The 27774-nt window shown below is 44.2% G+C and overlaps 1 protein-coding gene across 2 annotated transcripts; it reads left to right on the forward strand.

The window, feature by feature from the left end:
* The first annotated feature begins 3548 nt into the window (after positions 1-3548).
* On the forward strand, positions 3549-25866 carry AMMECR1L (AMMECR1 like). 2 transcript variants are annotated; one of them, XM_040474717.1, is made up of 8 exons: positions 3549-3846; positions 5423-5532; positions 14381-14825; positions 17193-17303; positions 17614-17728; positions 18397-18487; positions 20466-20562; positions 22249-25866. In XM_040474717.1, exons 3-8 carry the CDS (start codon positions 14419-14421, stop codon positions 22358-22360), a joined length of 933 nt encoding a protein of 310 aa, XP_040330651.1. In that variant the 5' UTR covers positions 3549-3846; positions 5423-5532; positions 14381-14418; the 3' UTR covers positions 22361-25866. The 2 variants fall into 2 exon arrangements, with proteins under 2 accessions (XP_040330651.1, XP_040330652.1); XM_040474718.1 differs by lacking the exon at positions 3549-3846 and adding an exon at positions 4953-5078.
* The last annotated feature ends 1908 nt before the right edge of the window (positions 25867-27774 follow it).

Raw genomic sequence — 27774 nt, forward strand, 5'->3', positions numbered from 1 at the left:
GGGCACATGGGAGATTTCTGGACTGCTGGATATTTCTACATCTTAATTTAGATGGTGATTACATGGATACATACTAATGTAAGAATCAGCCAACTTATACACTTAAGGTTTGTGCATTCTATATGTGCATGTTACATCTCAGTAAAAAAGTAATATAAAAGTTTCAGTACAGACTAGACATTAAGAGTATTTATAGAATAAATGGATATGTGACTTGAGCTTTCCAACTTGGTTTCATTTATTTCCACCAGTAATAACTAGTAGAAGTTTAGAAACTTTTTGAATTGTGTACCAAGTGACATCCAGTTTAAAAATACAATTTCTCAGAATAATATGGTTTAACTCTACCACAAACAAAATACTGTGGGTCTTGTCAGTTTATTTAAACTATTTTGTATTTCTAATACTCAACCCACATAGACATTTGTATACAGAGGTAAAGATTTTATTTTGATCAGATTAGTATTCACCACCCTTTTAAAGTGCCCAACTGGACTTATCCTGTGGAGGATACACAAGAGGCAGGCACTATCTCCGAAGGAGTTACAGTCTCTCTGTGCCTGCCTTTTCTGGAGACCAGGGCACAGATTCAGACTCTGTATTTCCTACTAAGACCAGACCCATGTCAATCTGGAAAGTGGGACAGATAAAATCTGTGCAACCCATCAAGATCTCTTGTGAAAGCTTATTTCCTGACTACTGGTTGACAAATGCCTTTAGTGCACCGAAGCTGAGAGAATGTGTATGTCTGTTGTACAGGCCAATTTCATGTTTATCACTGCACCTTAATACTAATAAGGTTCACAGTTATTGATCATCTGTGACCTGCTAGTCCTATAATAGCTTCATATGTGTAAACTTATTTAAATCTCACAATAACCTCGAGTTACATAATGCTGCAATCCCCATTTTACAGATGATAGAACCAAGTCATTGACATTAACTTACTCTAGGTTCAAAGGTATTCAGTGTCAGGGCTGGAATTTGAACACAGGCTGATTCCAGAATGCACTCTCTTAATCATTACCATATACAATTTTTAAATTGAGATATAACTGTCATAACATTGTGTAAATTTAAATTGTACAATCTGTTAATTTGATACATTTATATGTTGCAATATGATTACCACTACAGAGTTACATAACACCTCTACCATATCACATAATTATTTCTTGTTTGTGGTGGGAACAATTAAGGTCTAGTCTCTTATGTTACCATATATTCTTAGCCATCCAAGGTAAGAAATGATGGAAAGCTGTGCATCTGGAAGCAGGTGATTTGAGCTATTTTAATAGAGCAGTGCAGTTATATCACAGCAGACTAGGATGACATTTCAGGATCATGCAGAGAGCTTGAGCTACAGTTCCCTTTCCCAACTATATTACATTCCTGCTGCTTGCTGGATTGTTTCTTCACTTATTTAGGTTACAAATAATTAGTGCATGCCTCTTATGTACCAGGTTTTTGTATTTTGTGTGGGAAAAGAGAAAACAACTAAGACAGCCTCTTCCCTATTTCTGGCATATATTGCCCTCAGCTTCTTCTTCCTAGTCATAATTTCATTCTGCTTATCTTTGCATCAGTTTAAACTGTTGCTTACCGATGGGAAGTGACCCCAAAGTGACTTTTTAAGAGTCCTGACCTTTTGCCTTTTGGCATCCATTAACAATGGCCACATCCGAGTCCTAGCTCTCAGTAAAATGCCTTTTTTGACAGCTCAGCGCAAGGTTTGTTTTTGTTTTAATTTGGGAGTGCTTCAAATCCGACTTAGTTCCATCATTTACCTCCTGACAGCTTGATAACGAGGGAGCAATAACTCCCTTATCTGTGGGCTGTTTAATGACGATATAGTAGCGTCCTGGGAGCAATAGACTAAGGCCCTTTCCAGATGCCGTATTTTAAGACTTTCAGCTGGAAAAACCTTCACTATGTGAAATGTATTCGGATTATTTTAAGTCAGGATTTTGTCTTCTTATTTAGAAACAACAACAAAAAAATTGACCGCTGGCTTGCTGCCTCCTAGATTTCTGGCTGGGGGCCATATGATCATCTAATTTGTACTTTTTCAGGCAGACAGAGGTTAGAAACAGGCAAAAGTGGCCTCAACAGCAGATAAATGTGTCAAGACTGTGACAGGAATTGTGAAGACTGCTATAGAAATAGCTTTTTTAAAGTCACCCCCTGTTCTACAAAGCATAGCTGTCTGTTCCTTTCCCTGTTGTCCTTCCCCAGGTTCCCTTCGACAGTTAGGTCCAAGAGACTGATACTCAGTTTCCTCGGTTTTTGTTGCCGACAGGTAATTATGCTAAAAGTCTGTAGTAGTAGATCTTATTATGCTTGAGTACATTATGCATTCTAGAGCAGAAGGCTTTTGCTGGAAAGCTTCACTGTCAGATACGATTTGCATTTTTTACTAGATGCTTTCTTTGCTCCTTGAGGACAAACATGTTAAGGATTCCTTTGTGCATAAACAGAATAGAAAAACACCAAACAGTCTATCTGTGGGCTCGAGTCTGTGTTCTTAACAAGACTGGCATTGCTTCAAAAGAGGGCATCCTTTGCTGCAGGACCTAGATGCAGTTTGTGTTTGGAATGGTGAGGGTGAGGGAGCAGGACAGAAACTTCGTGCAACTCCATCTTAACTGAAAACAAAAATGCCAAGTCCTCAAATCAAACCAAATAGCAAGTATTGGAAACTAAAATCACTTACTTCTATTATTTTCTAAAAATGTTTTCTATTGGTCTTTTTGAGCCCCTTGCCCTGATAAGTGCTGAGGAATATGCTTTTACTGTGCCTACGGAATAATCCTGTCCTGTGGGCGATTGCACTGAAGTCATCTCCAGCCTGGGAATTCAGGGATTCAAGACAGAGAGAGACGGACTCCTGACACCAAACGCTGGGTGTCGTTTGCCCTTCTCCGTCCATGAGGAGGCTGGCACCGAACCTGGAACATCTCCCGCGGCCCTGGCCTTGGTCAGGGGGTAGTCTTGATTTACGCTGCCCTGAGCTGCCCCTTCTTGGTTGCTTTTGAAGGCTGTGGCCGAATCGGCTTGGGCGCTTGGGAAGAAAGGCTGTGGGAAGCTGGGTGTCTGTCCGCCTCTAACTCGGGCGAGGGCCAGGCACCCCAGGAAGGCCTCTGCGCGGACAATGCTGCCCGCCCGGGCCCGCACGTAATCTCCCGGAGCACTCCGCGTCCGCTCTCAGAGGCCCGGGCGGCCCGGCGTGCACTGCGCCGGCCGACTGTGCGGGTCTCCGAGCGGGCAGAGCGTGACGCCCGGTTACGAGGCCGGCCGGCGCCTTTGGATCCGCTCCGCGTCCTCTTTCTATTGCCAACTCCCTGGGACACGGCCCCACGAATGGAAAGCAGCCCTGTAAATTCAACCCCGTAGAGTAGGCGCCAGCCAATAAAATGCGCAGACCCGGGCCACGTGACAGTAGCGGGGCGGTGCTCTGGCGGCTCCCTGATCTCTATGGTTTTCGAGGCTCGCTAGAGGGCGTGTGGTCCACTGGAGGACTCCCTACATTCTTCCTCCATTACCTCACTGCCTCCGGTGGCTGCTGGGATACTGGAGGACTCGGGTCCCGGCTCGACTCAGTCCTCCAGCTGCCCGGGGAATACCTCTAGCAGTTCTTCCCTGCCGCCACCGCCGCCCCGCCGCTTCCTCCTCCGCCCGCCCGCCGGCCTTCTTCGCCCCGCCCCGTCCGCGCCGCGCGTCCGGCCCGCCCGCGGGCCCGCTTCTCTCGGGAGCCCCCACCCAGGCGCATGGCTCCATGAAGCAGGAGGAGAAGGTAGAGCGCGAGAGGTCCCGTCCACCCCGGCTGCGTCTGGGCCAGGAGAAAAGGTGGGAAACTCGGGCTGCGCCGCGCCCTCCTCCTCCTCCTTCCCCGCTGGGCCCGGCCTCCCTCGGGCCTCAGCCGCCCTGCCCGCCGGGCCTCCTTACCCGGAGGCGAGTGGAGGGGCCCGGGACGGGGTCCCCGGGGTCAGGGTCCCCGGGGTCAGGGGCCAGGGTCCCGGGGCAGCGTGGGGGAGGGGCTCTCTGGCGGCGAGGTAAGTGGGCGGGCAGGCGGGGCCTGCGGGCCTCGTGTCCGGGCCGGGGGCAGGGGAGTCGGGAGGCAATGCTGGTGAGGGGTGGGCGGCCGCCCCTGCCCTGGGCCGCGAGGTGAGGCGAGGCGAGGCGAGACTCCAGCTCCTTTCTGCACTCCCTCCAGGAAACAGTCTCGGGTCTGTGTAAAGTTTGGTGGTCTCCGGCGCCGCCTGGCGGCCCCCACCCACTGTCCCGCCGCCCCCTCCCCCGCCCGGCGTCTGGATTCCACCCCCGCGGCTCGGCCCTCGCTGTCCTAGTCGTCGCCCCGGCATCTCCCCAACAACCCCCAGCGCACCGTACTCTCCCTCCCCACCCCCTTTTTTTCTTACCTTTCACCTTTCTCTCTGCCTGCTGTGCCCCTCCCCGCTCCGGCCTCTCCTTTCCCCACTCTTTCTCGTCCTTTTCTTGCCTAACTCTTTTCACGCGCACGCTCTCTCCTGTTCCTCTTCTCCCTCTTCTCTTTTTTCCCAGCCCCACCCTCACTCCCTGCTTCCTTATCCAGCCGTAGCCCCCATTTCCATTATCCCTCCACCTTACACTCTTTGGGTTTTAAGCTTCTCTCTCCTTCCCAAGCTGTGGGTTTTGCCCTTCATTCCTTGTCCTCCTCCCTCCCCTGTCCTGATCTGAACTCCTCACTTTGCCACACTCCCTTACCCTTATCCCTCTGGGCCTATCCTCTTTCACTGCCCTCTCCTTGGATAGTGTGGGTGGGGCTTGGAGTCTCCTGTTTACATCTTTGGGAATAGCTTAATTTTGTACTGGGGGGGGGGGGGGGGGGGGGGAGGGGGGGTAAAAGGAACAGTTGAGAGCGTGGGAGGACCAATAGTAAGGATGGATGACTCTTACCAACAATTATCATCTCCACCTGGGATGACAAGATGGCCTGTCCTCAGGACCTTGGCATGCTGTCCAGTAATTCTTCAACACCATCTTTGCAGAGAATTTGGGACTATGCTTGTATTCTGAAACCAGTGGAGAGCCTTGAAATGGTATATCTTGGCCTGAGAACAAGTTTTGATCTAAATAAGTGGTGGAGGAAGTTTTAATGTGTGTCTCATGTTCAGGTTCAATAAAACCTTTGATCCTACTGTCCTCCCTTCTTGGTGATGACGCCAAGGATGAGGTGATTCAGTGCATGGGACTGCCATTGCTGCCTTATATTTAGATTTTGAAATGTTTTGAAGTAGGGAGAGCCTGTTCCCTAGCTGTTGTTTTCTTTTTTTGTTTTCGTTTTCTAGAAATTGCTCTAGGAGTTGTAATTTTTCACAAGCCTTATCTCACCTCTGGACTGACTTGATTTTGTTCATTCACTACCCCTGAATTTCTGTCTTAGGTACAGGAAGAAGGAATGGAATCGGAAGGAAGAAAATTCATTTCAGAGACAAAATAGCTCCCCTCCTCTGTTATAGCTGTACCCCTGGCAATAGAAACTGTCTGCTTTCAGTGAGTATTACCTTGGACATACTTAGAATATTTAGAATTTGTTGCTGTTAATTGGTTTTAGCCCTGTGCTAGGACATTAGGATGTAGACTTTTTCACTTGTATTTTTCTGCTTCCTTGAGGGGGTCCTAATGTTGATGGAGTTCCTTCCACTTGTCCTCTTAAAATAAATGTGTAAAGATGAACTTGTTTTCCATAATCCCATTAGAGTGACCTAGATGGTGGTATAGTAGTAGTACACTTATCCTTTATGTTTTTAGTATGTAAGTCTAGCTCCCACCCCTTCCCAAATTACTCATTTTTTTAAAACAACCAAAGATCAACACTCAGAGGTTAATGCAGTTCCTGATCAAGGTCAATTATTGGGTCTCTTCTATACAGTTATAATCTTCAGAGAGTTTTGGAACATTTTGCCCTAAATCTGCTATGGTGATACTGTTTTCTGGAAAAATTTTTATTACTGCTGTGTCCCCTTGAGTGTATTAATTGTGGTATGCATACACTTGTAAGATAGCGTTTTTCACAGTTCTTCACATCTTATTGGAGCCTCGTAATCCCTCCGTAAAGGAGGCAAAGGACAAATATTTTCATTTTATAAATGAAAGAACCAAGGCCCAGAAAGATGTGGCACTTTGCCACAGATCACATAGTAAAGGAAGGGAAACTAAAAACAAAACTTTTGACCCCTGTGGGTTTTTTTTAAGCTACGTTGAAGTGAAAATCTATAGCCCTGTGCATTTTTGTAAATCTGTAAATTTTAAAATTTTAAATTTAAATTTTATGGGTAGATCTGTATTTTGCATGGAAAATTTTCACACAGCAAGTGTTTGGATATGTGTACGCGTGTATGTTGAGGTTTCAAAAATATAGAAGTGATTATTTGAAATGATTACCAGAATGTTTGTGGGTTTTTCATCTGACTGTTTCTTGGAATAGTTACATAAGTAGGCCAGAATTACAGTTCAGGTGCCATTTTCCTACTCATACCACATAATTATTAAATTGAATTTCAGTTCAACTCTCTGTGTCACAAAGGAAACAACAACCCATTCCTTTCTGTATAAAGCTTGATTTGAACAGACATTGGGACACTACATAATAACAACAACAAAAAGCAGGCACTCCTTTTTTCTTTGCCTCTTTCCTATCTCCCAGATCTGCTTTCTTTGTTATAAGGTCATGCTCCCCAGTAAGCTGTTTTGAGGCTTGTCTTCAAAAGGTGGATCCAGATTTTTTTCCCCCAGGCGTTTTTAGATATTTTAACTTGGTTTTTGTTCAAAATCTAACTACTTTGATGCAGTATTTCCATTAGTACTCAATATATATCAAGACTTTTACAATAATAGCATATTTAGCAAGTTTCATCTCCTTGCAGTGTATATCTGTAAGCTTAAAAGAGGACTCTCGTGGAATAGAACTATGTACAACTCTCAAACAGCCCAGTATTCATACTTTATATTTTTTGGCACCTCACTGTGAACAGAACAGTGGATGATTTATTGGAAGCCATTGTTCTCCAAAGAGGAAGAGCATCAAGGTCATTAAAGTAATAATTTCATGTTAATAATAAGATCTTTTTTGACTACAAGGTAGTTCTTAATAGAATTTTATTATGAGGGCATTTATTTTCCTAGAAATTGTAAGAATTCTAAGCTATGTTATTTTTATAACATACTCTACTTACATTAGGTAGTGGTAGTATTAATCATAGCAGACACTTGAATAAATAATAGTTAATGTGCCAAAGAATGTTAAATGCTTTTTCACGTGTTAGTTATTGAATGGTCACAAGTAACCTTCTGTGGTATCAAGAACCTAAGTCCACAGACTTGTCACGTGACAAGTCTGAGTTAGAATTTGAACCTAGACTGTAATCCCAAAGCCTAGGCTCTGCCCTCTGATGTTTGGAGCTGCTCTGTGAAGATGTCAGTGAATTTAAGGAGCCTTGGAAGGGGGGAGGGCTATCCTGTCCGCCAGCCAGATCAGTCAGGGTATCTTCACATCTTCCTCTCTATAGTGGTCTCTACACCTTTATAAACATCAGAAGTTTGGGGCATCTGGGTGGCTCAGTCAGTTGAGCATCCAACTCTTGATTTTGGCTTTGGTCTTGATCCCAGGGTTGTGGGATCCAGCCCCACATTGGGCTCTGGGCTGAGTGGGGAGCCTGCTTGAGATGATTCTTTCTCTCTTTCTCTGTCTCAATCAATCAGTCCATCCTCTGCCCTTCTCCCCCTGCTTGTGCTTTGTCTAAAATAAGTAAAATGCAAAAATATATAAATAAATAGACATCAGCAGTTTATGAGACATCATTTGTATTTACTCCTGAAATGATAAATTGTTTCTCAAGCAAATAATGTTCCAGTGGGTAGCTCTTAAAGCACCCCGTCATTTAAAAAAAAAAAAAAAAAATTTCTCAGGTACAGTTCAGAAGCTAGGTATGGCCTGTTAAAGGAAAGCCTTGAATCATCTTAAAACTAAATACCTCCCAAGGCTAAGTCCAGGACTAACCAGTGACTGTTGTGTTTTAGCAAAGAAAACCGCTACAAGCATAAATCAAACCAAGAAGTTAATTTAAGAGATATTTGATCTAATTTGTGGAATGAATTGGACACATTGGCTATCCACTTAGCTGTGAATTAAACCATTCCTTGGTTTGGGCTGAATAGAGTTGACATTGTTGATAAGATTTGTAATTCAGCTGCTTTCAGCTTCTGACGCACTCCACAGTCAACACCTCACAGTGGAACCAAGGATCTAAAGATTAGTTTGTGCCATAAGCATTCTTTTTATAAAAAAGACAAACTTTGGGTGGCTCATTCAGTTGAGCATTTGACTCTTGATATCAGCTCAGGTCTTGATCTCAGGGTTGTGAGCCCCGTGTTGGGCTCCGCACTGGGCGTGAAGCCTGCTTAAAAAGAAAAGATGAACTTCAGTGAAATTACCAGATTTGTAGGTAAGACTGTTGGTGTGTATACTATATGCAGGGACTGTGTTAGGTGCCGTGAAAGAAAACACAAATGCCGCAGCCTCTGAGATGGAAGGCGATGACGAGCTCAGTGCTGGCTGGGACAGAAGCGTAAGCTCCCCAGCCCAGAGCAGCAAAGCACTGCTCTGCTTCCCCAGAGGGAGGAAGAGCTACCATCCAGCTTTTATTGTGGAACCTAATGACAGCAGATCCTTTGAGGGTTGTGTGTCAGGGAGGGCGTGGTGACTTTTTCAGCAACAAACATACTTCAGTGTATTTGATGCTTGTTAGGTTAGGAGATCTTGAAAGAAGAGGTAAAACCATGATTCTTGTTCACTTTTCCAGCATTTTGTGGAAGTATAGTTATTGTCTCCATCTGGTGGAAATCCAGTTTTAACTTGTTCATTCTCGTTGACTGTTCTAAAATGGACAGGCAGTAGGAAAATGAGATCGGCACTGCTGGCTTTTTAAGTGGCCCTTCAGGGGCACCTGGGTGGCTCAGTGGGTTGAGTATCCAACTCTTGATTACAGCTCAGGTCGTGATCTTACAGTTTCATGAGTTCTTGCTGGCCTCATGGAGCCTGCTTGGGGCTCTCTGTCTCCCTCTCTCTCTGCCCTCCCCTGCTAACACTGTCCTCTCTCAAAATAAAAAAATTTTTTTTAATTAAGTGGCTGGCCCTTCAGTTTAGCTTTGAAAGAGTAACCAGCTGAAGGCATGGAACCATCTCTGTGATGTATGTGTATACAAAGGTGGTTGATGAGCCCAGTGCTGACTGGATTTTGGGAGCATTGTAAGCCACCCAGCCCAGAGCAACTTTTTACACTCAATTCCAGTTATTTCAAATGAACCAACTTCATAGTATCCATTCAGGAATGTTTCTGCTCAAAGTACCATCACTGGTAGTTTTCATGAGATTTGGGAAAGGTTAAGAACAAATGCACACACGGTTTTAGAAAAGATAGAGTATGCCATTAGGGGTATTTGGTTTTAGCTGGTTAGTCTGTTGTATTGAAATGCTGTTCTGAGATCTCTTAGGCTGTACTCTACAAAGCCAAACTATTGGGGAAATGAGTGACTCTTTGGTCATTGGAGGACAGTCCTGGGAATGGAGTCTGAGACTGCTTAGCTGTGGTGAGATGGCCCACTTTATTGGAGTAGGATTAAAAGCATCTCAAAGAGGGGCGCCTGGGTGGCTCAATTGGTTGGTCGTCAGACTTCGGTTCAGGTCATGATCTCATGGTTTGTGGGTTTGAGCCCTGCGTCAGGCTCTGTGCTGGCAGCTCAACCTGGAGCCTGCTTCAGATTGTGTGTCTCTGTCTCTCTGCCCTCCGCCGCTTGTGTGCGATCTCTCTCTCTCTCTCTCACAAAATTAAATCTTAAAAAAAAAAAAAGTCTCATAGAAAAAGTTTTGATGAGGGGTGCCTGGATGCTGGATGGCTCAGTCTGTTGGGCATCCAACTTCGGCTCAGGTCGTGATCTTGCGGTTTGTGAGTTCAAGCCCCGCGTCGGGCTCTTTGCTGATGGCTCAGAGCCTGGAGACTGCTTCAGATTCTGTGTCTCCCTCTCTCTGCCCCTACCCCACTTGTGCGCTGTCTCTCTCTGTCTCTCAAAAATGAATAAATGTTAAAAAAAAAAAAAAAAGAAAGAAAAAGTTTTGATGAAATTGATAAATAGGGTTGATGTTGTAAATATGTATTCACTCCCAGCACTTTGGTTTACTTTACATTCTTTACCTGTAATTCACTTGTTATTTGCCTTATGCTGACAGAATATGTAAAATATTGGCCCCCTTAAAAACATGTCTTTGTAATGATTCAGTAGGAGGGGAAATAAGAGTGAGTAGGTAGACTATAGATGAAATAAGATTAGCCATATGTTAAAAATTACTAAAGCTGGTTATTTGGTTCATTACACTATCCTACTTTATGTTTGAAATTTTTTATAGATTGAAATTTATAGAACAAATTTTTGAAGAAATACCTTCTCATGTATTTTTGATGCAAAAAATCTAACTCCGCCTTTGGTCACTAATTGAGAATATCGATTGAATTGTTTCCTTAGTGGCCTCCAGAGAAATGCTTGGGCCTAAGGAGCCACAAGATTTGGGTTGGTTCTATTGATTTCAAATCGTAGTTTAGGTGTGGGGAGTTGTTGAATGTAATCACTTGGTATCGGTTGTGATCGTGCTCCATGACAGAGCAGTGCTTGTACATGGTGGCACAGAGGCAGAATCTTCCTAGGCTTGAGTTCACCTGCCTGCCTTGGCCTGGTTTGAAAATCCTTTCTGTCGCTCCATTGTGGGGTGTTTCACCAGTCAGGTAGCAGGTGACACCTGCTAAGGAACACCTGAGTTGCCACCATGTCATGACATTTCACTCTTTCTTCAGGTGTGCTTTGGTGCAGTGAGAATGAGGAAACGTACCTTTTTTTGACTTTTGTGTTTCATCCCTTCTCTTTGCTGCTTTGAACTTTGGGGCTTTCCGGACACCCTGTTAGAGCTCCAGCTCTTTAGAGGTAGTTCTGCTGCTTCATTCAACATGTGTCTTAGCCCCCAGCCCACAGTGATACACAAGATAGAAAGACAAGAGGCCAGTAACATCCACTGTGGAGTCAAATGACAGTGACAGGGGCACTGGTAATTTTCAGGGTCATGGCTTGAGATCTTGGCTTTCGGCTTAGGTCGGTTTTTTTCCTGCTCCATTTTTATTTTTATTTCATTGAGTTTTATTTATTTATTTTTAGTAATTTCTGTTCCCAATGTGGAGCTTGGACCCATAGCCCTGAGGTCGAGTCACATGCACTTCCAACCGAGCCAGCCCGGTGCCTCTCCTGTTCCATTTTTGTTGGCAAGATTCTGTGAAGTATTAGGTTTGTTTTTAGTATACCCTTGAATGTAACTTGTTTTTTTTAATCATACCCTTAAGAAATGACTGAATCCAGTGGATATTATTGGCAGGCGTCATTCTTCTTTGTGGCTGGTGGAAGGACCCAGGCCTTGGAGTCTGACAGATAGACTGTGGTCCAAATCCTAACTCTGCCACTTAGCAGCATGCTATCTGGCTTTGGGCAGGTTATCTTGTTTATTAAGCCTGAGGTTCCTCATCTGTAAAATGATGGTTACGTTGCCTACCTTGCTGAGGATTTGAGGTTTTGAGTATTTAATGAAATCCTGTTTATTTTATTTTATTTTTTTTTCAACGTTTATTTATTTTTGGGACAGAGAGAGACAGAGCATGAACGGGGGAGGAGCAGAGAGAGAGGGAGACACAGAATCGGAAACAGGCTCCAGGCTCCGAGCCATCAGCCCAGAGCCTGATGCGGGGCTCGAACTCAAGGACCGCGAGATCGTGACCTGGCTGAAGTCGGACGCTTAACCGACTGCGCCACCCAGGCGCCCCTGAAATCCTGTTTAAAGAGCACCTGTTCAGAGTAAGCACTCCTCTAAGTGCTGAGTGCCTAGCAGTCCTGGCCCTCTGGGAATTTCCATCCTAATGGGGCAGTTGAACAAAAACCCAAAGTGATAAGAGCAGCTAAATGTATTATCACCTAGTACATGGCAGGCACTGTTTCAAGTACTTTATTTGTATTAAGCTCATTTAATTCTCGTAAAACCCCATGAGGCAAGTATTATTGTTGTTCCCATACTGAAGAAACTGAGTCGTGGGGACGTTGATCCTGGAGGAATCTGAATTTGAACCCAGGCCATTTGGCTCTGGAGGCACTATTTTTAAGAAAAATGTTCTCTTTTTGTTTTTAAATTTTTTTAATGTTTATTTATTTTGAGACAGGGACCAGGATCAGGGGAGGGTCATAGAGAGAAGGAGAATCCCAAGCAGGCTCCCTCTTAGGGCAGAGCCTGACATGAAGCTTGAACTCATGAACCATGAGATCATGACCTGAGCTGAAATCAAAAGTCAGATGCTTAACTGACTGAGCCACCCAGGTGCCCCTGTTTTTTGTTTTTTGTTTTTAATTAGAGAGTGTGCATGCATAAGTTGGGGAGAGGGGCAGTGGGAGAGACAGACAGAATCCCAAGCAGCCTCCACGCTCAGTGCAGACCCTCACGTAGGGCTTGAACCCACGACCCTGGCATCATGACCTGAGCTGAAATTGAGGGTTGGACGCTCAACTGACTGAGCCACCCAGGCACCCCTCCCTCTTGTAACAGTCTAAACAAGACAGTGACATCCACGTTCAGAAACAAATTTGTCATTGGGGCTTTTATTGTATCAAGTACCTAAGGCTTTCTCAAAAAGAAGCTGTTTTCAAGTGAGACATTGAAGTGTACAAGCTATTATCCTCAGCTACAGACAACTTTCATCACACTAAGAATTGCCCTAAATACAAAAATCTGTATTTTGCTATGGATTAGCATATATCAAGAACATAAATAATACTTGTGAAATTTTTGTGTCTCAGCCTAAAGTGACGACTTGTTTGTGTAAAAATAATGGCATTGCAAATGGGCATGTAAATATCTAATTTGATTTAAAAGGTTGTAGAATCTACAACCAAAATACCGTATTATATAGAGCATTGCCTAAAAAGGCATATATCCAAATCACAGGAAAATTTAAGTATGCTTTTCTCAAGGCAGCAGAATTTTACAAACTTTGATATCATCACTATTGAAATAACTAGGATTAGGGCACCTGGGTCACTCAGTTGGTTAAGCGTACAACTCTTGATTTTGGCTCAAGTCATGATCTTACAGTTTGTGGGATCAAGCCCCATGTCAGGCTTTGTACTGGCAGTGTGGAGCCTGTTTGGGATTCTCTCTCTCTCTCTCTCTCTCTCTCTCTCTCTCTCTCTGCCCCTCCTCTGCATACATGAGTACTCTCACACAAAATAAATAGGTAAATAAACATTTTTTTAAAAAAAGAATTAGGATCTATTTTCCTGATTCTGTTGAGTCAGAGAAAGGATCTTGGTCGTGTTATAACTATGCATTTTTGCCTCTGGCTGTTTAAGAAAAAAACTTAGTAAAAAACCCTTCCTTCCTTCTGTTCACATGATCAGATGGGATGTTCTGATTTTCTCGCTTGTCCACTGCCACATGTTGTTAGGCTGAGTGGCTTTGCCTGCATCTGCCTCGCTGTGACAGGGAGGAAATGGCTACCTCACAAAAGGCCTCTGAAGCTTAGGTCATTTCTGTGAATAAAGGTTCCTACTAAGTTGTAGCTTTTTTTGAATTGGAGTTTTGAAAGGATAGATGTATAGAAATTGGAGTGAGTTCAGAGAACCAAAGAAAATGAGCAAGGCATTGGAGAGCTAGAGCTGTGAGGACAGAGGGTTGGGAGCCTTGTGTTGGAAGGCGTGCTCTTCTCAGAATGGCAGCTTTTCATATTCACTAAGGTCTAGGGCCAAAATCACACAGATAGATTTAGGTTAGTGATGAGTAAAATGCTGAAAGGATGTGGTCAATGAGGAAAAAGCATGAAAGTCCTTCTGGGGCTCTTTAAAAATAGGGCGGTCTAATTTGGAGGTTCTAAAAAGGTAGAGAAGACAATGATGAAGAATCTGACAGGTCCAGTGCTGTCTTGCAGTCTTGAAATGTCCTCATCCATCTTCATGATGGCTGCCATCCCATCCTTCTGCCCCTGGGAGTCCTGGGCAAGAGGGGCTGTAGTTGCCTGCCTCTGTGATGATCATAAGCTTTATGGAAAGTGAAAAATAGTTCTTCTTTAGGAAAAGGTTAGGAGTCCCTGGCCTGGAGATCAGGGTCTTCCAGTTGTGTTGGTCTGAAGCCTTTTGTGACCTGGTGACCTGGATGAGAAAGAGGATTTGATGACTCTTACCCTCTCCATGTAGACCCTGTCTTTTGGTTATTTTCTCCTTTTAACTAATCTTTTGAATTAATGCTTAACCTTTCTCTTGTTGTTAGGGTTCTGCAGCATTCCAGACCTCGAGCACTGAATCAGGATGGGAAAAAGACGTTGTGTTCCTCCACTCGAGCCCAAGTTGGCAGCAGGCTGTTGTGGGGTCAAGAAGCCCAAGTTATCTGGAAGTGGAACGCACAGTCACGGGAACCAGTCCACAACTGTCCCCGGCTCTAGTTCAGGACCTCTTCAAAACCACCAGCATGTGGATGGCAGCAGTGGTCGGGAAAATGTGTCGGACTTAACTCTAGGACCTGGAAATTCTCCCATTACACGAATGAATCCCGCATCGGGAGCGCTGAGCCCTCTCCCCCGGCCAAATGGAACTGCCAACACCACCAAGAACCTGGTGGTGACTGCAGAGATGTGCTGCTACTGCTTTGATGTCCTCTACTGTCACCTCTATGGCTTCCCACAGCCACGACTTCCTAGATTCACCAATGACCCCTAGTGAGTAAATCAGGTACAGGGGACAGTGAGAAAGGCGTGACGACGTCTTTCTTGGGTTGTTCTCTTGAGATCCTGTACTTATACAAAGCTTTGGCATCATTTGGGCAGAGGGTAACAGGATTAGGACGATGAGAAATTTCCAGGCATAGCTAAAACGGTATCTGGATTCAGGAGTGGAAGAGGTCTACATTATGCTTGGAGGAGGTATAGGCTTGTTTTTAAGGTCATGTTCTAGAAATCAGGAGGATTTCGTTCTTGGTTCTTCTGTTGGTTTGTTGGTTCATATTGCAGTGGGTAGGAAGCCACACCATCACATCATTGTGGACCTGGATGTTGAAGTTCAGGTGAATTGGATGTGTCTGAGGGCCAGGCTGGAGACTAGGAGCTGTGATGCTCTTAAGGAAGGTCCCCTCACTTTGTTGGTAATCCCGCATGGCTGCTGGTACCCCGCCAAGAGTGTCAGAATCTGCTTTACTGTTTTCAGTTCAAGACTCTGTTATTTGTCCCAAGCTGTCTCAAGGTGTCAATGACTTAAATGAAGAATATGCAGGAGCGCCTGGGTGGTTTGGTTGGTTAAGCGTTCTGACTCTGGATTTTAGCTCAGGTCACGATACCACGGTTCATGAGTTTGAGCCCCACATCGGGCTCTGGGTTGACAGTGTGGAGCCTGCTTGGGATTCTCTCTCCCTCTACCCCTCCCCTGTTAGTGCCCACACATACTCCTTCTGTCTCTCTCAAAATAAATAAAAATAAAAGGGAATATGTATAATGTGAAGAAATTTCATGCTGGTGTTTTCTTCCTTCTCAGAATTGGAAGCAGGTCTGAGGTGGCTTTAGTTTTTTTTTTTTGTTTGTTTGTTTTTTTTGCCTTAATGTTTGTTTATTTTTGAGAGACAGAGCATGAGCAGGGGAGGGGCAGAGAGAGAGGGAGACACAGAATCTGAAACAGGCTCCAGGCTCTGAGCTGTCAGCACAGAGCCCCACGTGGGGCTTGAACCCACAAACCGTGAGATCATGAGCTGAGCCAAAGTCAGATGCTCAGCCAACTGAGCCACCCAGGCGCCCCTCTGAGGTGGCTTTAAAAGCACTGAAGAGATGCTTTTGGAGCATTCATTGACCTAAGATCGATCATTCCTCAACTGTTAATGCCATATTGGGGCAATGCGTAGCCCTGCTGGGCAGGGAGTGGAGAGGTATAAAGAAAAAATCCTCCCTCTTGGGAGACTTACTGAGTTGGCAGATCACACACACACAAAGCTAAATAGTGTTTATGGCACACTGGGCAGAAAGAGAGGGGAGGTTATACCTGTGTGATTGTGTCAGAGGAGAGCAAGTATAGAGGAAAATGTTCTAACTTTTTAGGGAAGTATTGCCATGGGATACCATGGTCAGAAAATTCCTGACTGAACATGTGGAGATTCTGAGCTTTGATCCTAGTAGGATCAAATGTGTCCCTAGCAGGAGACAGACATAGATTTGGAAGAGTGGGTAGTGGCTGCAGCGCTGTAAGGTATGGGCTGTTGTATTCAGGGGCTGATCTTTCCATCCTGCAGACAGTGGAATTTTTGAGAGGTTTTGAGTAGGTTTTGGGACAGGAACTTCGGCTGCTGCTGTTCAGGTGTTTACTGGAGGAAAAAGATAGGTGGCAGATCTGCTTCATAACGGTGATCAGAGTAGGCAGCTTTAAAAATTTAAGTTGCTTTTAGAAGTATTTTGCTCAATCTAAGAACTAAGGGCATAGACATAGAGAAGAATCTCAGGAAGAAGAGACAGCCCTGTAACCTGTTGGTAAAATATCTGTTCCCGTCAATCTAGTATAGCCTGATAAGGCAGGACTTGGCCTAAAAGCAGAAAGTGGCAACTTCCACTAATAACAAGCTTTCTTAAGGATACATAGTTTTTCTTTTCCAAACATTTATGAGCAGGACCAGGGGCAGAAATAATTAGGAAAACAGTGTGGGGTTGTGGGGAATGGAGAGGACATATGCAGGTTGTGTCTTCATGAAGGATGTAACTGGGAAACATGGACACTTCTAAGAATAATTAAGAGGAGAAAGATATGGAAAATTAGAAGAAATTGAGTCCTGGGCAGAGGAAAAGGAAAATACCCCAAACGTGTCAAAGTGAACTGAACCATAGGCAAGGAGCACAGGAAGGGCAGAGAGCGCCTCCCTTCAGGCTGCCGTGCTGTAGTGTCCTCCCGTCTCCATCTGCATGGTTCCCAGGAAGCCAGAGTCCTTCAGGTAGCTGCAGTTCAGGAAACAGTCCTTTTGGGGAATATCCGAAATGAACAGGGCAAAAGCAAAGCTTTGTTCTTATCCATAATTGATTTGGGGCTGGAGAATGTTTTTTGTTTTGCTTTTTTAGTCCGCTCTTTGTGACATGGAAGACAGGGCGGGACAAGCGGCTTCGTGGCTGCATTGGGACCTTCTCAGCCATGAATCTTCATTCAGGACTCAGGGAATACACGTTAACCAGGTAATGACACCAGACGTAAGCTGTGCAGATAAATTGGCTAGAATTGAAAAGAACTACCTGACTTTATTTCTTCTAAGTGGTAAAAGTTTGAGTGTTCTTCTTTTGGTAATCAGGAATTGTGGGGCCTTAATCTGGTGAGTCACTAATCAGTTCAAGTGTAGACAGTTAATAGCATCATGTTATTTTTAGCACGTTAGTACAGATGGGTAATCAATATTCTCTGCATAGCTCAGGGTTCATAAGTATTTGGGCATATAATGTTGCCTCCTAACTCCAGAGCAGCCTCACTTCTGTTTTCTGTCCCCTCCAGTGCACTTAAGGACAGCCGATTCCCCCCCCTGACCCGAGAGGAGCTGCCCAAACTTTTCTGCTCTGTCTCCCTCCTTACTAACTTTGAGGATGCCAGTGATTACCTGGACTGGGAGGTGAGAACAGCCGCATTTGGAACTCTGCATCTCTCGTTGCATTTGGGTTCGGGTTAGTACATGGTAATGTATCTCCTTCATTGAGAGAGGGTATAAGAATGTAAAAGCTGAGTTTAGAAGCAATTGGGGGCCATATAGGGGATAGGAAAGGTGCTGTGATCTTAGAATTAGGGAAGAAATGTGAAGTCTTTCTTTTCTTGTGTCTTCCCAGTCCATTCTTTTCCCTATCCTTCTCCCACTCCTAATAGAAACTGATATTGGGGATAAAAGAGAGCATTTCAGATCCCTCTTGGCCAGCCCTTGAGTAAAAAAAGTTGTTGTTCAGAGCCATGTGTGAGGAGTCATGAGCCTAAATCAAAACCCTGTGGTATGTTTAATGGAATAGATTAAAAGTGGAATATTTAAGATTATTGGATGAGCTATTGAAAGAATGTATTTCTGCAACCCTCATACTCGGGAGAGGTGGCTACAGGTAGACTCACAGCTTCCCTCAAGCTGAAGTTACTTCGGCTTCAATAACCTGAGGAAAGAGTTAATCATGAAGAGTAGCAGGTTCTCCTTTTCTCAGACCTGGATTGAGCTGGTCAGGGGACAATGTCAATTAAGTGTGGATGACTGCAGTTCCATTAGAATAAGTAAATGCCATTTATTCGTTATTTTTTCTGTAGGTAGGGGTCCATGGGATTCGAATTGAATTCATCAATGAAAAAGGCGTCAAACGTACAGCCACATACTTACCTGAGGTTGCTAAGGAACAAGGTGAGTTGGACAAATGGAATTTCAGTGAAGGATACTATTCACACAATTACCATGTAAATGCAGGAAAGCGGAGTGTTGTCTTTCAGCCCAACTGCAACTACAAATGAGTGCCTTTCTTCCTCTTACCATCTATCAAGTCTTAGGGAATGAGAAATAAACCTCCAAAAAGATGCAGGAGCTGAGGGTTTCCTTTGTGGCACAGTCGGTTAAGCATGACTCTTGGTCTCGGCCCAGGTCACGGTTTCACAGTGAGTTTGAGCCATGCGTTGGATTCTGCTGATGGTGTGGAGCCTACTTGGCTCTCCCCCTCTCTGCCCCTCCTCCATGAGAGCGTGCATGCGCACGCCCACACACGCGGTCTCTCTAAATAAATAAACTTTTTAAAAATTCATAAGAAATAATTTTTTAAAAAGATGTAGGAGCTGAGAAAGAAGAGAGGTTAAGACTTCCCTTACTCACCCCCTAGTTTCATTTCTTGGTGAAAAATTTTGTTTTTTGGCCCCAAAAACGAGTAGTATTTGTAGCAGAATTCCAGTAATCAACTGGATGATTTTATGGAGCTCATTGTAAAGTGAAGTTGCCTGTATCACTGGGTTTTGAACTTTTGGTCATTAATTATTGAACAATGTTATACCTGGATAAAGGGAAAACATAATCTTCCCTCTTCCACTCGCTTGCTCTTTCTCTCTTTAAGAACTTAGTAAGTAAATTCTTATAATGAGACAATAAAGGTAGGAGGTGGGTTAGATAGGTTTTCTCTTTAAAAGAATATTTAGAATACCTTTCAATGTTGCCTCTGTGTTCTGTGATACATAATTCATTTTTCTTTTGGGACATCTGGGTCGCTCAGTTGGTTAAATGTCCAACTCTTGATTTCCGCTCAGGTCATGATCTCATGGTTTGCGAGATCGAGCCCCGTATCAGGCTCTGTGCTGATAGCAGGGAGCCTGCTTGAGATTCTGTCTGCCTCTCTGCCCCTCCCCCTACTCTCAAAATAAATAGACTTTAAAAAACGTATTAAACATAATTTACTTTTCTTTCTCTCTTCTCTTTGTCCCTTTCTTCTTTCTTGTCTGTTTTTGAAAGTAATACGTAAAACACAACAGTATTTGTTGGATGTGAACCTGGAATAGAGAAAAATAGCCATTTCAGTGTATCGATGAACTAATTATGTGGAGAGTGATTGCCTTATTGGTTTACATCATGGTTGTGTTTAAACTTTTTCAAAAGCATTGTGGATGTAGCATAAAAAGGAAGCCTTTTAGCTACCTTAAGGTCATAAGTCTAACATTTCTGTATAAGGAGGCACACCATAAATACTTCCTAACAGTGAGATGTGGTGACAGTATAGGTAAATGAAATTACTTGTGCCGTTTGAAAATTGGTTGACATAATTTAAAAATTGGGGGTAATTTTAGGGGCTTCTCTTTGGTTTCCAATTTTGATACATTTGACTTTATCTATTAAAAATGTACAGAAACAACATAATATATGTGTGAAAATTTTCCTGTCCTTCCTGAAGGAATAGCTTTCCTCCTGCTATCAGTTCTCTGTACTAGAAAACAGGACTTCTAGAAATGATCAAAATAAAGGAAGGGCCACACAAAGGAGTATAGGCGACAGAATTTGAATTCTCTCCTCCCACAGAACAGTCTTAGTTACCAGCACTAGTCCAGCAGGCAGGTCTTAAGTTGACACTATGTTTGTTGCTAGGTAATTATGCTGGGATCACATCTGACAGGAAAGACACAGAGCAGAGGGCCTAGGGACAGCCGTTGTGTGTGTTGGGTTTATCATCTCACATCTCAGGTTCTACTTGGACTGTCAGTGAGGCAGATGGGGCTCTAGGGATGTGGGGCCAGTATCCAAGGCTCCCTTTGACCGTAGCAGACTTGGCGGCTTCTCTTCTCTTGCCGTGTTAGAACATGCCCTACTCTTGTGTCATCAAGCACTGACCTCATTGTGCCTCTCTTCTCAGACTGGGATCAGATCCAGACAATAGACTCATTGCTCAGGAAAGGTGGCTTTAAGGCTCCAATTACCAGTGAATTCAGAAAAACGATCAAACTCACCAGGTAAACCCACTGTTTCATTTTCTTTGTCACTTTAATTTAGTTGGGGTTGGATGGAGGATACTTGTGATGGAAAGGGTTAGAAAAGATTTTCTCTGCTAATGTCCCTAAAGAAGTGTGGGTCAGGTTTAAGCTGGGAGGAAGCAGTGGCAGCAGAAGCAAAGACTCCCCAGTGTCTTGGGCATCTCTGCAGCTGAAGTGATGGCAGAGCTGGAGCAGAGTTTAGGCCACGATCAGGTGGTGGGTGTCTTTGCCAGACCCAATGGTTGGGAGGCTAAGAGGGCAGACTGAGGCCAGGAACAAAGGCTCTCAGCGTAGAGTTCCAGGGTCAGTTGAAGTCACATGCAGTCAGGTGGCAGGGGATACAGGTGGTGTGTTAACAGGATAGTCAGTGCTTTTTACAGAGGGTTCCAAGAAAGGCCGCACCTGTTGGGGGAGGTTGCCTCATGTGATAGAATGCACATGGACTTGGAGTCTGAACCCCAGCTCACCGCTGCCTAGCCATGACCTGAGCCGGTTACTTACTCTGCCTCTTTGAGGGGGAGGGGGACTTTGCTGTATGTAAGAAGTGAATTATAATTCCTTGGGGTTGTATTAGATGTGGTAAGGTAATGTATGAAGAATTTCTAGCACAGGGCCAGGCAATAATTGTAGGTGGTCAGTAGATGTCGGTTCTCTTGCCATCCCTACTGAAATCGGAAACACTGAGAGGTTTAGCTTCTGTGGGCTTCTGTGGGCCTCTGTTGGCCCCTTCATCTGTAAAATACTGAAAATCATATACTAACCTCACAGGTCTATTTGGAAGATAACCCAGTGTTTTTGAAATGCTTTGGATTCCAAAAAAAAGAAAAACTTCAAATACAAAGCATTATTATTATTATTATTATTATAATTTATTTGAACAGCCATTTCCCTGTCAAAATTCAGGAATAATCACCTTGCAGTGGAGGAGTGATTACAGTGGGAAAGAGATGGCTCTGGGTAAGGATTGTCACACCCAGCTCCTGTGGTCTGTAGTAGGCTCCATAGGTTTGTAACACCCCATGCTTCGCATCCTGACTCATGGCTCTTTCCAGAGCAAAGCCAAAGTGCTATGAACTCTGTTCTGATGACCCTGTGATATGATATGGCATATTCATCTGGGAATTGAGACCCGTCCTATATAGCCCCAGGATCCTTTAACCTGCTGCATCAGAATTTGACCCAGAATAGGTATCTGTGCCCCTTTTAGTTATCAGTAACTTGTTTGTTGCTTTTCTGCAAATTGAGGTTGCATTTCTGTCAAATTTATCACATTTTATGCAGTAGATATGCAGTTTGCACTGGGCATTGGTATAGCCATCTTCCAATCTGCCACCCGCGTAATTTGACCTTGACATTCTTCATCCAGACCCCAGTAGCAGATTGCTTAAGAGCAGCCTGACGATAAGCATATGTAGTGTTTAAAGGTGGGATGTGCAGAAAATACATTCTCAGGGGTGAATTGTGATTGTGCTTTTTCATCTTGTTCATTTGTAATAACAACATTGTTTTCTTGTGCTGTCTTTCATTTTCTGTAAGTAAGATTGCTCTTGGTCTTCCATCTTATTCTTTCAAAATGTGGAATAAGCTTTTGGTTTTCTCTGCTGAGTGACTTTACAAAATGAAGGGTTTGAGGTTCCTAATACCCTTTCCTGTTTCCTTATACAGGTACCGAAGTGAGAAGGTGACAATCAGTTATGCAGAGTATATTGCTTCTCGACAACACTGTTTCCAGAATGGCACTCTTCATGCCCCGCCCCTCTACAATCATTACTCCTGACACAAGGCTGCATGACCAGTCCCACCCCCCTGTGGCCACCAATGGCTATGACATCATTGGAGCAGATGCCTCCTCTTCCTGGTCCAGTTACTTCTATTACTGCACCATTTTATGATGCTAGCTTCCGTTGCCAAGTCTGCCTCCAGCTGACTGAGGGGGGGGGGGGGGCAGGGTTATACTGAATGAAACAGAACTTGAGGGGCCCAAGCCTTATCTCAGCCTTTCCTCAATATGGGGTTCCGTTGGATTGGGGCTCCTCCGTGACTAGTGAGAATTACCGTGTGGGTTCAGAAGACCCTTGGCATGCAGGTGCCACTGGTGATTTGCCGCCTGTGTGTTGGCCACACAGTGGAAGCTGGAATTGGTGGTCCATGAAGGCTTACCCCACACGCACCCCTACAGCCTCCCCAGATCAAGTAGGTGTATTCCCCTGGCAGTCTGGGCAACGGAGACCAACAAGAAACATTTTTAGGTTGTTTTAAATTCCTTTTTTAAACTTCCAATTTATTGCGTACCAAGAGTTGATCACAACCTCCATGCTTCATAAGTGGACGCCATGTTAGGGTTGAGCGTGGGCACCATGAGTCCTCTAAGGCTCTTGGACAGAGACCCACATCAAGATCGGAAGCCCTTTGGATGGCGTTGCAGATCTCATTGCTCAATTAGCCTCGAAGGTTTTAATTCTCATCCCACTCTCAGTTGGATTTTCTGGCACTCTTCCTGCATCGAGTCTCCTGGTATTGAACAAAGCTCTGTGGTGTAGCCTGCTGAGGACTGGACTGGGATGCCCGTGGGAGGTCCCGAAATCATCGCTGCATGCAGTGAGAAAGGAGAGACCTCTTCCTTACCACCCGGCTACCTCACTCCTCTACTGGTAGCAGTGCCTATAGCTGGATCTAGGTTCTCAGAAGGCATAGGTGTTCAAACAAGCACTTGGGTCGGGCTTCTAGAAGGACACGTCATAGGAAAGAATCCAGGGTCTCCACACTGTTTTCTTTTCAGGCAGACATCCTGAGGGACCTTTAAGCAGAGGAGTTCCTTGTCTAGTTTGCCTGTAGAAGTGGGAAGACTGTTGCTGTTTCAGTTCTTTCCAGGACTTTAGAACAAAGCTGTGTAATTAACAAGATGAATCTTTATCTTGCCTAACATGCTGGGACTCTTCGCCCCACCATGGTAAAGTTCCAAATAGCTCATTTTATTCTAGGTCATTCAAACTTTCATGTGGCATATTTATCCCTTCCCCATTGTTGCTGATTCCAAATAGCTGTCAGCAAGTTTCTCCTCCCTCTTGCCTGTTCTTCACTCATTTGGTGGCAGAGTTCATTGAAGCTGGGGACTTGGAAGATGCTTTGGAAACATTGTCACAGAGGCACTGCTGAACGGATTCACAGGAAGAGGTGGCCAGTTGGAAGAAAGGACCCAGAGGGTGATACACTGGTTTTCAACAACATGCTCAGAGAACTCTTGAAGTGGATTGGGTGTCAATCTGGTGAACACAATTGTTTTGATTTAATTTATTTTTAAAGTTTATGTGGTGATGGTGTGGCTTTCCAAAATGGGCAAATATCCAAATCAAAAGAAATTTTGAGTTTTCTTCTGCCAGGAATGGGGGAGGGGGAGCAGGGACATAATCCAAGAAATGACACACATGCCATTCTAGGCATTGCTGTCTTGTTTCCTGGAAGAAATGGATGAGGGTGAGCAGATTGGCTCGGTACCATCCTCTGCTGTTCGTGAGGATCTAGAACGTGCAAGGGAAGCGGGCGGACGGCGGGGTGGCCAGGTCAGGCCACACCACCCCACCTTACTGTTGTGCTGCGTTCTCGCATCCTGCCACTTGTCCCTTGCGAGGTTAATGAAAAAAAGCTTTTGAAGATGAAGGGATTGTTTCGTGATTTCCTGCTGCTGAAAATAATAAATGTTTTGTTACAAACAAACGTGACGATAGTTACTCTTAGGTGCCATGGATTGATGTCAGGGTGGTCAGCTCTGGACTAAACCACCTGCCTCCAATTTGTACAACAGTATTGATACATAGGGCTACACTCATTACTGTTCAAGTGTTCTATGTTAAAAGTTGTGTTGAATTTCTAAAGATTAAAAAAAGCAAAAAAATTGGTGCTAAACTTTCATCCCTGAGCACGCTCAGTGAGACTGGTCATGCAAGCATTTACTACAGTGCCATGCTCTTCAAGCCTGTTTTTCTTGTGGAAATGTTGCCCTATTTGTCTTCCCCAGTGTATAGTATGTTTTTTATTTTGTTTTACTGAGGGTGGGGTAGGATACCTGCCATTTATGAAAATGAACAGAAAACTTAAAAACCCACGAAATGGGGAAAAAATCAGTGCACAAGAATTGGGCTGGGTACGCCCAGCACCACACTGAAGTGGGCTCAGTGGTTTTGGAGTGAAGAAGCCTTACTCCCTGCACATTCCCTCATGCTCCCATACAAGTCCAGCAGTGGAGATGCTCGAGTCCCTCTGGCCTTGTCAGGGGGACTCAACGAGTCGACCAAGGAAAACTATTTGGCCCCATAAGAAATGCCACTGTCAGTGTCTGTCCTGAATGGGGCCTAGTCAGGAAGCAGTCTGGAAGTGTACAGTCACAGTCACTTCATGAAGATGTGTGGCAGGTGGCTCTCAGGAAAAATACTAAGTCTGGATCATCCATGTGGCAGCTTTGCATGGGGAGATGACGGCTCTGAACTCGAACTGAACTACCTTCCACGCGCTTGACCAAAGCGGTGGTGAGGGTGGCCAGTACGTATGGTGTGAGTGGCAGGTGTAAAGAGAAGGGAATGTTTTCTGCTTGGTGTTGTTCACTTTGTCTTTGGGCTGCTCAAGCTGAACAGTAGGTAACCGCTGTGAAGGAACCAGCCCACCTTGGCCGGTTTGGTTCAGAGTTCGTTTTACCCCTAGCTGTGAGTGCCTTTTGGTCTGGAAAGTTGGCTTGTCTCATAATACCCACAGCTAGGACATTCTGTAATTATGAGTCGTCCTTGTTTTATGTTAACTAAGAGAATGTCTTTGATCACTAGGATTTGTCAGTGTTGGATTGTTTCCACTGTGAGGTTCTTAAACTTTTTTGCTTCATAATATTAAAGCAACTCATGTTAGAGACCCTTTCAACATGAAAGGTTTGTAGTTGAGACATTACATATATTTTATTGTTTATAATAAAAATCATCTATACAGAAGTCCTGGGTGTTAATTTTAATATTTGCACAAGACCTGTTTTCCATGATGTGTTAACACCTACACTTTCACTAACTGTTGATGCTCTTTTCTATCGAGATTCTGGAGCCTAGGGAGCTATGTGTTCGTTTTGTTTATTTTGATTCTTAACTTCCCTGAAGCAAGAGACTTTGTATGGCCTTCAGTGCAAAGACTTCAGACCAATTCTTTGTATTACACTTGGTTGCCTCTTGGCTATATAACTTCTGAGTGCAAATCATTGAACTCTTTAACGAAGTATTGTAGAGAATAAATCATAATGGGTAAAAACTGTTCTTTGTCCTGCCTTTTTTTTTTTTTAGAATAGTAGTAACATTCATCTTTTTAAGTTTATTAGTGTATTTAAGTAATTTCTGCAACCAACATGGAGCCCCAACTCACCATCCCGAGACCAAGATTCACACATTCTTTGGACTGAGCCAGCAGATGGTGTTCAGTCAGCCAGCATGGTTGCATGGTGTCCATCATGATCCTCATTGTATTTTTTTATTTACACTTGCATTTTTTTGTGGGGCTGGTAGCAGTGCCACTGGCTTTTTAGAACCAAATTTCCTGAACTGAGGTTCATGAACCCTTTAAAATTTGGATTTTTCTAGAAAGAAGGTTCATAGTTTTCATCAGATTTTCTTTTATAACTGATATTATCAAAAAAGCTAAAAGCAAGGGGTCAGGGCAGTAATGCTCTAACTGAAGCTATCATTGGGTGACCTTAATCCAAGCAAAAGCCCTGGGACATATTGGTGTGGTCTAACGATGTTGTGTTTGTTTGTTTGTTTTTAAGTTTGTTTATCTTGAGAGAGCATGAACCAGTGAGGGGCAGAGAGAGGAAAAGCAAGAGAACCCCAAGCAGGCTCCACATTGTCAGCACAGAGTCTGACGTGGGGCTCTGAGGTCGTGACCTGAGCCAAAACCAAGAGTTGAATGCTTAACTGAGTCACCCAGGTGCCTCTTGGTGTTGTCTAACCTTAAAGGGAAACATTCATTACTTTTGGACGGCCCAGAAAAGAGGCGAAGTGTTTGAAGAAAATGGCCCAGAACAGTTTTTCAAACATACAAATACACATGTGTTTGGACTGTCTGTCTTAAGTTTAAATCTTTATTTGCAAGGATGGTTTTTTGTTTGTTTTGTTTTTAAGATACCCAGTTCTGCGGCCCTTACCCTTAGCAGAACTCATAAGCCTGTGGCTACAGGTATAACGTGCTGTCAGGGCTGGATAATTTGGAAATAGACTACAAGCAACTGGTTAAACACAGAAATTGGTAGTAACACTGCAGGGTGTGAAAGGGATTCTCTGTTTCTTAAAGAGAAATTCTGGTTCTAGAAATTGCTGTGTGTTATACTATCGCCTGCAGTTAAACAGCATGGGATGCCACATCATTGTGGGTTTTTGGGATTGGGGGGTGGGTGGTAGGTGGTGGTAGTTAAACGTGCATAACCCAACATTTGCTATTTTAGCTGTCCCTATAGTCTTGAAATGTGAACTAAGCCACCTGATCAGAGATCGGCAGGGCTATTTCTTGTGGAAGTGGAGGTGGGGTAAGTGCTCTAAAGCTTCTTCCAGATCACTCTGGGTCTGACCTCGATTGAAGACCTGGCTTTGAGATACTTGAAGGACTTGACTCTGAACCAACACTGCACAAAGAACCATAGTAGTGTCCTGAGGAATGTAATGCAAGTGCTGTCCCTTCTGAGTGTTTTCCTCATTCTGAAATGAAGCTCTGACAAGGATTTTAGGATCTCTTCCCTCTGCTTACTTTGTTTCCATGAGGTTCTGTATGCTAGAGCAAATTAAAAAATAAGTGACCCCTCCAGTTTCAAGACTGTACCTATTGCTAGGGGAACCAAACAGCAGAGAGAGGTTTCAAATTCATCCTGTCAGCTGCTCAGGTTCCTGCTGCGAATCCAGCCTCCCACCTGCCATCCCCAGTATGGCCATTCCTTCTTTGATCCCACCCTGGTTTCTGACCAAATAAGTAACCAAGGATGCTGATACTGGAATCTTTAGGCTGGCAGTCTGCTAGGCCTGAGCTCAAATCTTGGTTCTGCCATTTATGAGCCAGACAGCTAGTTACTACTCTGAGCCAAACATTCTGCTTTGTGACAGGGCTGTGAACCTCCAAGGTAACCTGCCAGGAAGGCTTTGCCGAGGCCCCAGTGTACTGTTGCAATGGCTGGATAAC

The sequence above is a fragment of the Herpailurus yagouaroundi genome, unplaced genomic scaffold (genome assembly GCF_014898765.1).
Source record: "Herpailurus yagouaroundi ecotype Mexico unplaced genomic scaffold, PumYag 140, whole genome shotgun sequence".
Lineage (NCBI taxonomy): Eukaryota > Metazoa > Chordata > Mammalia > Carnivora > Felidae > Herpailurus > Herpailurus yagouaroundi.